Source organism: Physeter macrocephalus, chromosome 7 (genome assembly GCF_002837175.3).
Source record: "Physeter macrocephalus isolate SW-GA chromosome 7, ASM283717v5, whole genome shotgun sequence".
NCBI classification, from domain to species: domain Eukaryota; kingdom Metazoa; phylum Chordata; class Mammalia; order Artiodactyla; family Physeteridae; genus Physeter; species Physeter macrocephalus.
In genome coordinates, this window is record NC_041220.1 from 29,843,922 (window position 1) to 29,857,474 (window position 13,553).

Here is a 13,553-nt window from a genome sequence, read left to right on the forward strand (position 1 = left end):
GGGATCTTCCCAGACCAGGGCTCGAACCCGTGTCCCCTGAGTTGGCAGGTGGATTCTTAACCACTGCGCCACCAGGGAAGTCCCTGATCTGGTAATTTTGGATAAAATACTCAAAGGAAACGGCTCCAGAGGGGAAAAAGAGAATTTATACCAGTATTTATAGTTATATGTATATAATAAACACATTTGTATATTATTTATATATAATATTTATAAATAAGTACATATAGACATACACATATAAACACACATACACACATATATACACGTATACACACGCACAAATGGAACCAATTACATGCGCCTTTTGAGAACTGGCAGAGTAAACATTAGCAAAATGGAATAAAGTTATTAGAAATGATAATAAGCCCACACGCTTATTATTTGGAAAGAGCTGCATGAAATAAATTCAAAAAGAAAAACCCTGTGTGGTCTTTGTTTCAGAGATGCAGGGAAGCGTAAGGCTGTGTCGGCTGCTGTCTCAGGGACTGGATATTCTGCAGCAGCGTAGATAACCTGGAGGAAATACTGACTAAGTAAGGCAGTTTCAGGTGATCAGTGCTATGAAGAAGATTAAGCGCCGAGGAATCGAGAAGAATTTAGGGCAGAGGGTTGATGCTCTTTTGGGGATGATGGTGCAAGCGGGGAGAACCCTGGTGCACAGGGTTCTGTGAAGGAGCCAGCCAGGTGAAGGCGGGGCTGGGGAAGAAGTACTTCCAGGGATGGGACAGCACTTTGAAGCCTGTCAGTGCCTTCTGGAATGAGTTGGGCATGTGTGAACCAAGAGCAAGCCAGTGTGGCCAGATCGTAGGGAATAATGGTAGGTTTCCTGGATTACAGCAGAATAGTTAACTTGGGAGTGACCCCAGTAGCCAGGCTTTACTTTTTTTTTTTTTTTTTTTTTTTTTTTTTGCTGTAAGCGGGCCTCTCCCTGCTGTGGCCTCTCCCGTTGCGGAGCACAGGCTCCGGACGCGCAGGCTCAGCGGCCATGGCTCACGGGCCCAGCCGCTCCGCGGCACGTGGAATCTTCCCGGACCGGGGCACGAACCCGTGTCCCCTGCATCGGCAGGCGGACTCTCAACCACTGCGCCACCAGGGAAGTCCCCAGGCTTTACTTTTTTATGGTTAAAAAATTTTTATTGTTTAGTCATGAAATTATGCTGAAAGTACAGAAGTCTATGAACCAAGCGTATGTTTTAAAGAAGAAAGATAAAGCGAATATCTGTAGACTCACCACTAGGTTATGAACGAAAATACCTTTAATCCCCTTGTAGCTGTCTGACTGTCCTCCCCCCTTGCTTCCAGTGGTAAACATCGTGTGATTTTTGAGATAATGACTTACTTGCTGTTCTGTAATTTTGTGACCTGTATGTGCAATCCAAACATAAGGTTTAGTGTAGCTTGCTTTGAACTTTATATGAAAGAGCCATACTCTGTGTATTCTTTCATGACTTGCTTCTTTCTCTCCAAATTGTGAGGTTAACCTGAGTTGATACATAAATTTATTGTTATTTTTACTTTTTAACGTATGAATATAGTATGATTTAGTCATTTGTTGGTTGTTGATTGGTATTTGCTTTTCCAGTGTTTGGCTATTGCTGTGGTCAGTTCTGCTATAGAAAGTACATGTCTGTAAGTACACGTGTGCAAAAGTTTATCTTGGGAATTTACCTAGAAGGTCAATTTGGAGTTGTAGGATATCATCACACTTACTAGAAAATGCCAAAGTACTTAAAAGGGAATTATACCAGTTTTTACCCTCGCTGGCAGTATATGAGAATTTTTGTTGCTCGACATACACCGGCTCTTGAGGTTGCCAGACTTAATTAATTTTTGCCAGTCTCATGAGTGTATTGAGGTATGTTGAGGTTTTCTTTTCACTTTTATAATCACTAATGAGTTTTGAGCACCTTTTCATGTGGTTTTGGGCCATTTGGATTTCCTTTACTTCCTTCTGTGAAGGGCCTTTTCAGGTGTTTTGCCCCATTTTTTATTGGCCTTTCTGCGTTACCTCAGTGATTCATAGCTGTTTATTTGTACCTTTGGGGTGTGTGCTTTTCTTCACTCTTTTTATGTCTTTAAAATTTTAATGCAAAGTTTTAAATCTTTCTATATTCGTCTATTTATTGCCTTGTAACAAATCACCCCCACCTCTAGTGGCCTAAACAGCAGCCATTTATTTATTTCAGTTTGGACTTATGTCTTTAAAATTTTAATGCAGTCAGTCAAAGTTTTAAATCTTTCTACATTCGTCTATTTATTGCCTTGTAACAAATCACCCCCACCTCTAGTGGCCTAAACAGCAGCCATTTATTTATTTCAGTTTGGACTCAGCTCACTGGGCAGTATGGTCTCATCTGGACTGCCTCCTGCATGGCGGGAAGCTCTGCTTCTGAGGGTGGGATGTCTGACCGATGGGGCAATAGGTAGGGGGCCTGGGCGACATGTCTTTCATCACCCAGCAGGCTAGTGTGGGCTTGATCACGTGGACGCCAGAGGCTTCCAAGGGAGTGGAGCATGGGTGTGCAAAGGTTCTAGAGCTAGAGGCTCCGAATTAGCACAGTGTCACTTCCACCACGTTCTTTGGCTGCAAGACCAGCCCGGATTCAAGGGGTGGGAAAATAGACGCTACCTTTTACGCAAGGAGCTGCAGAGTCCCATTGAAAAGAGAAGCTCCTACAAAGGAGGGGTGGAGAATTCAGACCGTGCTTGCAATCCATCACATTTTACATTATGGTTTTGCTTTTCTTCTCTACTCCAAGGGTAAGAAATTACAATCCTGTATCATCTTCTAAAAGGTTTCCGGTTTAGCTTTGGAAGAATGAAGTTTCAAAAACTGTGACAGTGGAGGATGTTGATAATGGGGGAAGATATGCATGTGTCCGGGCAGGGAGTCTAGGGGAAATCTCTGTACCTTGTGCACAGCTTTGCTGTGAACCTAAAACTACTCCAAAATAGAGTCTGTTAAGAAAAATTAAAACATGAAACCAGACCACGGCAGCAGCTGAAAGAGCTGGTGAGCATGATTAGAAAGTTTAAGAAGTGAGAGGGAGCAGCTTGTCGAGGAGGGCATTGGGGAACCATTGTACTTAATGATTGGAAGTCAAGAGTTGGTTAAAAAAAAAAAAGAGCATTTTCCAATGTAAAAATCATTTTTTGCTTTCATTCCTGGTCTGTTAGCTATAATACAACGACTAAAAAAGAGAAGATTGCTGCTCCTACTAGCTTACCAACTTACTCAAAACAGCCCTCAGCATTTATACTGTGTGCTTCGCTTTTGTTCATATTTATTTTTTTGCGTGAATACTCTTATCTGCAATTATGGATTGTGTTTTGTTTTTTTCAACTTTTCAGTTTGCTTGACGTGAAGTTTTACTTTAACACAATCTGTCAGTATTCATTGTAGTAAGCCAGGATCCATACAGGGTGCAGGAGTCGGGGAGCAGCTTCTTTGAAAGTGCTTTAGACCAGAGGCAGAATTGTACCCTGCTGAGGGCATGGGTTTTGGACAAATGGCTCTGGAATAGATCAAACCTTTGCTGATGTAGTACCTTTGTGACTTTGTGCCAGTTATTTAACATCTCGGAGCTTTGGCACTCCATGGTAAAATAGAGATAATCTTTATTTTATATATCTCTCAAGAGTATTGAGTGAAGTTAACAATACACCTATTCTCTAGCATGGTGCATGGTGCATAAAATAACTGTTAGCCTGTTGTAGAAGTAGGGTTTTCCACTATTTTCTATGACTTGACAATGAAAAGAAAAAAAAAAAAAAAGAGGACCTGTAGGTCTTTTGCAGAATAAATTCTTTCTGCTACTTAAGCGTGGCCTTTGGTTTCCCTTCCTGCTGCTGTTTTCTATGAACACTCTTTGAAACCTCTGGCTTTCTCTGGCTGGAGTTGGACCATCAGTTAAGGGCATCTGGTTGGCTGACTTTGAGCTTTGAGACCCTTAATATTTGAAACCCTGGCAGCCAGCTGGATCTCATCCAGCCCTGGGAGATACTATCAGGTGTGTGTGCTCCTAATCATAGCCGGAACTTTTGCATCCGGAAAGTTCTGACCTGAGTGAGTAGAGGAAGGGAAAGTGCTTCCGGGAACAATATATATATTTCTCCCGCACCTGCTCCATCCCAGAGCATTAGCATAGAAGACAAGCCACCAGAGAGCGCCCAGGTAGGATGAGGGGCCCCTTGGCCGAGGAGTTGGGTTGTGTCTCCTCACAGCTCACGTGGAGGAGAGCTCTACAGCTCTGCCATCTGAGGAGGAATCAATTCCTGCTAAGCCTTGACCTGAAACAAGGACCCAAGTAATCACTCCATCTTTCTTTCCAGGTCTTTCGGCAGCCCAGCGGAAGTTTGCTCATTCACTGAGAGACTTCAAGTTTGAGTTTATCGGCGATGCAGAGACTGATGATGAACGCTGCATAGGTGCGTAAAGACCGGGTTTTGGTTGGCTTTCCTTTGCTTTGGCCATGAAGTAATCATTCCTTTCTTCTCTCAGACGCTTCGTTACGTGAATTTTCTAACTTTTTGAAGAACCTGGAAGAACAGAGAGAAATTATGGTGAGTGGTGGGGTGTAAAATAACCAGTCCATCTTTAAGTGGCGGGGGGGAAATCTGGGTTTAGAAGCTGGTTCTGGTAGAAGTTTTGGTGCATTTGTCCGTGGATGAATAGTGCACAGTAATGGAAAGATCCCCACGTGAGGTTTGGGGAGCCTGGATTTCTAGTTCCCCAGGGGTGCCATGGTGCCGATCTTGGATAAGTTGCTGGACCTCTAGACCAAGGCCCTGTGTCTCCATCTGTAAAATACTGTGTTGAAGTATATCGATGCTTTCTAGATGTTTGTTAGCCCTGGAGCAGTTGCATTTAAATCGAGTCTCATGCAGAATCTTAATATGTTATGAAGACAAAAGCAGAAAATCTTACGGAGAGGAGAGCAGGGCACAGTTGGAGCTTGCCTCAGTCTTCTGTGGATTTCTAGGCTGTGTGGAGGGGAAGAGAGCTCGAACCTGGAAGTCTTTAAAATCCCGCTTTGCCTTGAGATACATGATCGCAGTAGTAGTGAATAATAGCTACCCTCTGTTGGGTGCTCTCCATGTGCCGGATGCTATGCTGAGTGCATTGAGTAGATCTTATTTAACATGAGTTTTGAGGGTATTGAATAATATTTACCCACCTTTCTTAAAACTTTGTATTTCTCTCCTGATACTCATTTATTCAACAAAGATTTATGGCAGACTCGCCATTGGATTATGACACGCTATCTATTTTCACCAGTTTTTTTCAGGTTTGAAAAAAAAAATGACCATCTATTTTTTTCTCTGTTCTCGAGAATGAGTACTACCTAGAATTATGTTGAAGTGTACCTGTATGAGGGCGTTCAGATGTGGTGGGAATAATACTGACTATGGCAGCTAAGATAATTAACCTTTACTCTGTGCCTGGTACTGGTCTAAGCTGTTTACCTACGATTAAGTCATTTAATTCTCACATCAGCCTTAGGAAATAGACTCTGTGATTGCCCTCTATTTGACAAATGAGGAAATGGAGGTGCAGCACCGTGCCCAGGATCGCATGGCAGCTGAGGGGTAGAGCCCGGTCAGGCCACAGCCAGACACCCTGGACCACCTGCCAGCATGGCCAGCTTCCTAGATGTTGCTGCAATCTGGCTGGTGGCTCGTGGGGATTTCTAGCTGGTGGAATTGGAGTAGGAGAAGAAGTAGGAGGAAAGCACTGATTTTTTTTTTTTTTTTTTTTTTTTGCGGTACGCGGGCCTCTCACTGTTGTGGCCTCTCCCGTTGCGGAGCACAGGCCCCGGACGCGCAGGCTCAGCGGCCATGGCTCATGGGCCCAGCCGCTCCGCGGCATGTGGGATCTTCCCGGACCGGGGCACAAACTTGTGTCCCCTGCATCTGCAGGCGGACTCCCAACCACTGCACCACCAGGGAAGCCTGAAAGCACTGATTTTTGACTTAAGCATGACAGAGACCTCTGGCCTCTAAAAGCTCTAGTGTAATTCACACTGCGCCCTAAATTCCGAGATGATTTGTGCCTGTTGTAAATACTGAAGCGGGCACGTGAAGGTACTGTGCTCCCACTAGGTTTTCTCTGGCACAAACTGACATATGTAACCCTTATTCATGTGTTCCTGTAGTCACAGATTTTTCATCTGTTTAGAGCAGTCTAAATGTGAGAGTGGATAACAGCAGTGCCATGAAGTCACCCTTCTATTGCATGAAGTGGGTGTGGACGTGTGGGTGGTAGAAGTGCGTGTTCTTAGTTTATGGTAATAGTATCAACTTTCTGTTCTCAATCCTCTTTGATATTTAGTTGTATTTTCCTGGGATCCTGAGCATTCAGCAAATATGTATTTGATCTCCTTTTACGTTTCAGTTACTGTTTAGAATCTGAGCACACAGCCGCAAACAAAGCAAAGTCCCTGCCCTCACGGAGGTTACATTTTGGAAAGGGGAGGTGATAAATGAACAAATATATAACACCTTGTCAAGCAGTAATAAGTGCTACAAAATGAAATCGAGGGAATTCCCTGGTGGTCCAGTGGTTAGGACTCTGGGCTCTCACTGCCGAGGGCCCAGGTTCAATCCCTGATCCCGGAGCTAAGAGTCCACAAGCCGTGTGGCATGGCCAAAAAAAAAAAAAAGAGAAATTGAGAAGAGCAAGGAGCCAGGGCACCATTACATCTAGAGTGGCGAGGGAAGGAAGGCCTTTCCAGTGGAGAATTATGAAGGTGTCCTGGTATCTGGGGGAAGAGAGTTTCAGGCAGTGTGCTGCTGCAGTTTAGCTCTTCAGAAACACAGAGTGACATTCTATAGTTGGCCCTCTGTATCCACGGATCCTGCATCTGCAGATCAAAAATATTTGAAAAAAATTCCAGAAAGTTCCAAAAAGCAAAGCTTGAGTTTACCACGTGCTGGCAACTGTTTACCTAGCATTTACATTGTGTTCACAACTATTTACATAGTATTTTCATTGTACAGGCATACCTTGTTTTGTTTTTCTTTTAGTTTTTTTAAAAAAATTGTTTATTTTTGGCTGTGTTGGGTCTTCGTTGCTGCACGCGGGCTCTCTCTGGTTGTGGTGAGCAGGGGGCTACTCTTCGTCGCGGTGCGCGGGCTTCTCATTGCGGTGGCTTCTCTTGTTGCGGAGCACGGGCTCTAGGCGCATGGGCTTCAGTAGTTGTGGCTCGCGGGCTCTAGAGCGCAGGCTCAGCGGCCATGGCTCACGGGCCCAGCCGCTCCGCGGCATGTGGGATCTTCCCGGACCAGGGCTCGAACCCGTGTCCCCTGCATCGGCAGGCGGATTCTTAACCACTGCGCCACCAGGGAAGCCCCCTGGGAAGCCCCCATACCTTGTTTTATTGCACTTTGCTTTATTGTGCTTCGAAGATTCTGTGTTTTTCATCTTTTGAAGGTTTGTGGCAACCCTGTGTCAAGCAAGTGTTCAGGCACCATTTTTCCAATAGCATTTGCTCACTTTTTGTCTCTGTCACATTTTGGTAGTTCTTGTTATAGTTCAAACTTTGTCATTATTATTATTATATTTGTTATGGTGGTCTGTGATCAGTGATCTTTAACGGTACTATGGCAAAGAAATCACAACTCACTGAAGGCTCAGCTGATGGTTTGCATTTTTAGCAATAAAGTATTTTTTTAAATTAAGGTATGTACGTTGTTTTTTAAAGACATAAAGCTATTTATTATTGCATACTTAATGAATCACAGCATAGTGAAAACATAACTTGTATATACTGGGAAATCACAGAATACGTGTGACTCGCTTTACTGCGACATTCGCATTATTGCAGTGATCTGGAATTGAACCTGCAATATCTCTGAGGTCTGTCTGCCTGTATTACATATTGTAAGCCATCTAGAGATGATATAAAGTATATAGGAGGGTGTGCATAGGTTATACGCAAATACCATGCCATTTTATATAAGGGACTTCAGCGTCCTTGGATTTTGGTGTCCATGGGGATCCTGGAGCAGTCACCGCTGGATACTGAGGGACGACTGTATTTCCTTTTTTTGTTCCTCGAGATGAGTTGGCTGGAATGTGGTCTTAGCTCCAGGATGCCTGCTAAAGAAAGCATGATTCTCAGAGCTGTTGTTAACTGACCTATTGATTTATCTTCAGCTGTGATGGGGGTTGATGGGGTCTCTGTCTTAGGCAGAATGAAGATGACAGGGCTGGGTTTCCAGTGCTGGGTAGAAGTGGGAATAGGATGTTGTCTGTATAAGGCCACGAACCTCAGAAAGGAATGGGACAGCATGTTACAACCCATCTGTGGGAATGGCCGTTCCCGCCGGATAGCAGGAAACTATCCAAAGGCAGAAAGCAGTGGAGGGCAGTTACTACCGACCACAGAATTAACAGGACACCTACTGCTTTTTAAAGAATTATTAGTTTAACTTTTTAGTTTGGAAAATTTTGAGCATGCGCAAACAGAAAGGAAAATATAATTAAACTACATGTGCTCAATATTCGCCTTTGATAACCATTGCCACACAACCAGTCTTGTTTCTCCTATACTCCTCACTACCCCACTGCCATTGTTTTGACAGAAAGCCCAGTATTACATCGTTTCATCCATAAATACTTCAGTATATAACTCTCAAAGATAACTCTCTTTATGAACCAAAATATACTTGTCACGCCTAAAAACAAATAATAATTCCTTGAGATTACAAACAATTAGGCCATATTCATTTTTTCCCCTGATTTTCATTTACATTTTGTTTCCTCCCCATGCCTGCATCCCGTAACAACTGGTTTGAATCTGGATCCAAATACGTTGCATTTGACTGATAAGTTTCTAAGTCCCATTTAATCTATAGGTTTTTCTTTCTCCCTTTTCCCCTTGACAGGAATTCCTGATACTCTTCCATTCATTTTTAAAGACCTTTAAAATAGCAATCTTCCTGAGTTATCTTGAGTTATAATAATAAAATTAATAATAACGAAAGTGAAAAAAAGGCATTTAACCCATATTGACGTTATTTGGGTGTTTCTGTCTAATCTTGGTAGTCAGTGATCACTTTTTTTTTTTTTTTTTTTTTGTGGTATGCGGGCCTCCCTCTGTTGTGGCTTCTCCCGTTGTGGAGCACAGGCTCCGGACACGCAGGCCATGGCTCACGGGCCCAGCCGCTCCGCGGCATGTGGGATCCTCCCAGACCGGGGCGCGAACCCGGTTCCCCTGCATCGGCAGGCGGACGCGCAACCACTGTGCCACCAGGGAAGCCCACTTTTTTTTTTTAAACCATGAAAATTGCATGGCATCATTATGGCTACTTTTGGTTCATTAAATAGCTTTGAACACTTAGTAGACAACAAATCTTTGATGATTTCCTCGACACCAGCCTGAAACTTTTTTTTTGTGGCTGCATTGGGTCTTCGTAGCTGTGTGCGGGCTTTCTCTAGTTGCGGCGAGCGGGGGCTTCTCTTCGTTGCGGTGCTCGGGCTTCTCATTGCGGTGGCTTCTCATGTTGTGGAGCACAGGCTCCAGGCACGCAGGCTCAGTAGTTGTGGTGCGCGGGCTTCAGTAGTTGTGGAGCATGGGCTTAGTTGCTCTGTGGCATGTGGGATCTTTCCAGACCAGGGCTCGAACCCGTGTCCCCTGCATTGGCAGGTGGATTCTTAACCACTGCGCCACCAGGGAAGTCCCCAGCCTGAAACTTTTGCATGAGAAAAGATAGCTCCCTCAAGAAGTGTCCAGTGTGGCCCTGGAGAGTACCTGGTAAAAAGTGAATTAAAATATGTTATACTGAGTGCTAAACAAAAGTATAGGGTGTGGTTGCCTGGAGAGGGGAGCAGCTAAGCCTGTGCTGGTTGGGAAAGGCTTTGTGAAAGAAGCTGTATTTGAACTGGAGTTTGTGGGGCAGAGACGTGGCTTGTGGGGGGTGTTTGTATAGTGTAACAAGCTCATACCCACCTACACAGGGACAAGGAGATAAGGAAGGCCTTTCAGGAGCTAAAGTGATGCCAGTGCTTTCTGAGAACTTTTAAAAACTCGTGTTTTCCTTAAAATTGTCACAGAGTAGCAGCATGTTAAAAGCCACATATTAAAAAAGGCATGCAAAATGATAGCTGTAAAACAGACGTAGAAATATTCTAAGATTGGTTCTGAGAGTTTAACAGTCTTTGTGGTCACTTAATCTTTAAAAGTGATTAGTCAGTGGGCACATGAAAAGATGCTCCACGTCACTAATTATTGGAGAAATGCAAATCAAAACTACAGTGGGGTATCACCTCACACTCGTCAGAATGGCCATCTTTCAGAAGTTTACAAATAACAAATGCTGGAGAGGATGTGGAGGAAAGGAACCCTCCTACACTGTTGGTGGGAATGTAAGTTGGTGCAGCCACTATGGAGAACAGTATGGAGGTTTCTCAGAAAAGTAGGGTTACCATATGATCCAGCAATCCCCCTCCTGAGCATATGTCCAGGCAAAACTATAATTCAAAAAGATACATGCACCCCTATATTCATAGCAGCACTATTTACAATAGCTAAGGCATGGAAGCAACCTATCCAGATGAATGGATAAGGAAGATGTGGGATGTGGTATATGTATGTGTACACACACACACACACACACACACACACACACACACACACACACACACACACACACACTGGAATATTACTTAGCCATAAAAAGAATGAAATCATGCCATTTGCAGCAACATGGATGGAATGAGAGATTATCATATTAAGTGAAGTAAGTCAGAAAGAGAAAGACAAATACTATATGATATCACTTATATATGGAATCTAAAATATGACATGGGAATTCCCTGGTGGTCCAGTTGTTAGTACTCTGCACTTGCAGTGCACGGGGCACAGGTTCGATCCCTGGTTGGGGAAAAAAGATCCCGCAAGCCACGCAAACAGAAATAGACTCACGGACAGAGAGAACAGAATTGTGGTTGCTGGGGTGGGTTGGGGGGATGGGGGGGGAGGAATGGACCGGGAGTTTGGGGTTAGCAGATGCAAACTATTATATATAGAATGGATAAACAGCAAGGTCCTACTGTATCGCACAGGGGACTGTATTCAGTTATCCTGAGATAAACCGTTATGGAAAAGAATATAAAAAAGAATGTACATGTATGTATCACTGAATCACTTTGCTGTACAGCAGAAATCAACAAAACATTGCAAATCAACTCTACTTCAGTTAAAAAAAGGTGGTTAGTATTTCCCAAAGTCCTAAATTAAATGATGGTGCAGCATAATAATTAGACATTTATAATTAAGGCTGAGTCATTAGAATGTTAAAAAATTTCTCTAATCTGTGTTTTAGAAGGCAAAGATCAATGCCAAATATTTTTTAAAAGCTTTCCATCTCCTGAATAAATGTTAAAATGTAGGACTTAGGGCTTTAAGGTATAAGGACATGAGTCTGGAAGCTCCACAGTCAGGAAGATGTGCTTGTTTGTTGGTTTTGAGCCACTGGGTGTATATGGTCACCTCTTCTCTCTACCTCAGTAGGCTAGATACATATGCATAGTTCAGTAAACACTGTGCCAAGCGCCATCGAGTCAAAGGCATTGTTCCTCCCCTTGAGTGGCGGGCTGTCTGTTGGGGAGATTGCTGAAAGCGTGCATTGTGGTAACAGTTACTGGGGAATTCGGGGAAGGAGCTTTGGAGACATCATTTCTGGTCTGAGTTGACACATCAGAGTTAGCCAGGGAAGGAAAGATGGAAGTGAAGCCCCAGTTTCTTCCTTAAGGGAAAATGGATTGAATTTGAGAATGAAGGAGGCCTGTGTTTGCATATCACTGCCCTGCCGCCCCCCACTAGTGTCCAGCTGTGTAGCTGTCAAAATGAAGAGTTGGAAAGTGGAGAGAAGGCCAGTCTAGGAAATCAGTGGTTCCCTCCATGCATGAAAGTCAAATTTCTATGAATGGATGTGCTGTGTCCTTGAAAAGGCCAGTATTGCCTTTTTCAGGACAGTGTTTTCAAGCGAGTAGTTTTTCCTGATATCGCCAACCTAGAGGTGGAGAGCCGGGCACCGTCAGCGGCCAGGTTGGCTGTGTCGCTTCCGTGCGTGTCCTCCAAGGAAGGTCCTGTGCGGTGTTTCCCTGCCAGAATTCCGGACATGTTCTCCCTGGCGTGGCAGGACATGCTGTACTTATCTGAGGTGGGCAGCTTTCCAGGAATTTAAGGACTTTTAAAATAGTGCTGTTGTGTTCATGATGTTCTTTTGAAAGCCCTTCATGTTGCATTTACTTCTCTTCATGCATCCTGTCATCCAGTTTTTGTCTGTTGCTGAAACGTGACTCTCAGTGTCTGAAGGTTCTGGCACGTCAGGGCATTTGCGTGAGACCCCACGGTGGAGGGAAGCTTGGGGGAGGAGGGGACGCCGGGAGAGAGAAGGGAGAGCTCGCTGCCCGATGGTGCACAGAAGGTGCTTCCTTCTCATCCAGAAGGGGCCGGGGGCGACTGAGCTGGCCAGCAGACATGGGGGGCGTCTTGTCCCCCAGCTGCATCCTTCCCCTTGAGCAGGAAGACCCTGTGTGTACACAGACTTTTTTTTTTTTTTTGATGTGGACCATTTAAAAAAAATTATTTATTATTTACTTTTGGCTGTGTCGGGTCTTCGTTGGTGCACGTGGGCTTTCCCTAGTTGTGGTGAGCTACTCTTCGTTGGGGTGCGCGGGCCTCACATTTCGGTGGCTTCTCCTGTTGCGGAGCACGGGCTCAGGCATGTGGGCCTCAGTAGTTGCAGCATGCGGGCTCAGTAGTTGTGGCACTTGGGCTTAGTTGCTCCGTGGCATGTGGGATCCTCCCAGATCAGGGATCGAACCCGTGTCCCCTGCATTGGCAGATGGATTCCCAACCACTGCGCCACCAGGGAAGCCCCATGTATACAGACTCTTGGCTTTTGAGACCTCTTTCTTTCTTCCCCACGTTTTTCCCCACAACGGATTTCACTCTTGTGAAAACACTGGGCCAGGGAACACTTGCTGGGTGATTGGCCTTGAGCTTCCATCCGGATAAAGAAGGCACTAGGCTTCTGAATCCCGAAGGCTTTTGTTAATACAGTAAGTCCCCTACATATGAACCGAGTCCCGTTCTGAGAGCGCGTTCGTAAGTCTAACAAAGTTAGCCTAGGTACCCAACTAATATCATTGGCTATATAGTACTGTGCTGTAATAGTAATTACAGTATTACTGTACTGTAATACTTTTCACACAAATAATGCATAAAAAACAAACACCAAAAATAAAACTTGGTTTTGTTTTTTTTGGCACGCGGGCCTCTCGCTGTTGTGGCCTCTCCCGTTGCGGAGCACAGGCTCCGGACGCGCGGGCTCAGCGGCCATGGCTCACGGGCCCAGCCGCTCCGCGGCACGAACCCGTATCCCCCGCATCGTCAGGCGGGCTCTCGACCACTGTGCCACCAGGGAAGCCCAACATTTTTAGTCTCGCAGTACAGTACCTTGAAAAGTACAGTAGTACAGCACAACAGCTGGCATACAGGGGCTGGCATAGAGTGAACAGGCAAGAAGAGTTACTGACT

The 13,553-nt window shown here is 44.7% G+C and overlaps 1 protein-coding gene across 8 annotated transcripts in view; it reads left to right on the forward strand.

Annotated features, from left to right (window-relative positions):
* Positions 1 to 13,553, forward strand: part of ARHGAP10 (Rho GTPase activating protein 10) — a 337,918-nt gene that overhangs the window by 88,630 nt on the left and 235,735 nt on the right. For all 8 annotated transcript variants that reach the window (XR_008617779.1, XM_028491748.2, XM_028491747.2 and 5 more), the window contains exons 2-3: positions 4,336 to 4,431; positions 4,505 to 4,566. Coding sequence is in view for 7 of the 8 variants with exons in the window: in XM_028491748.2 (XP_028347549.1) it covers positions 4,336 to 4,431; positions 4,505 to 4,566 (158 nt within the window). In the remaining variant the exon portion in view is untranslated. The remainder of the gene's footprint in view (positions 1 to 4,335; positions 4,432 to 4,504; positions 4,567 to 13,553) is intronic.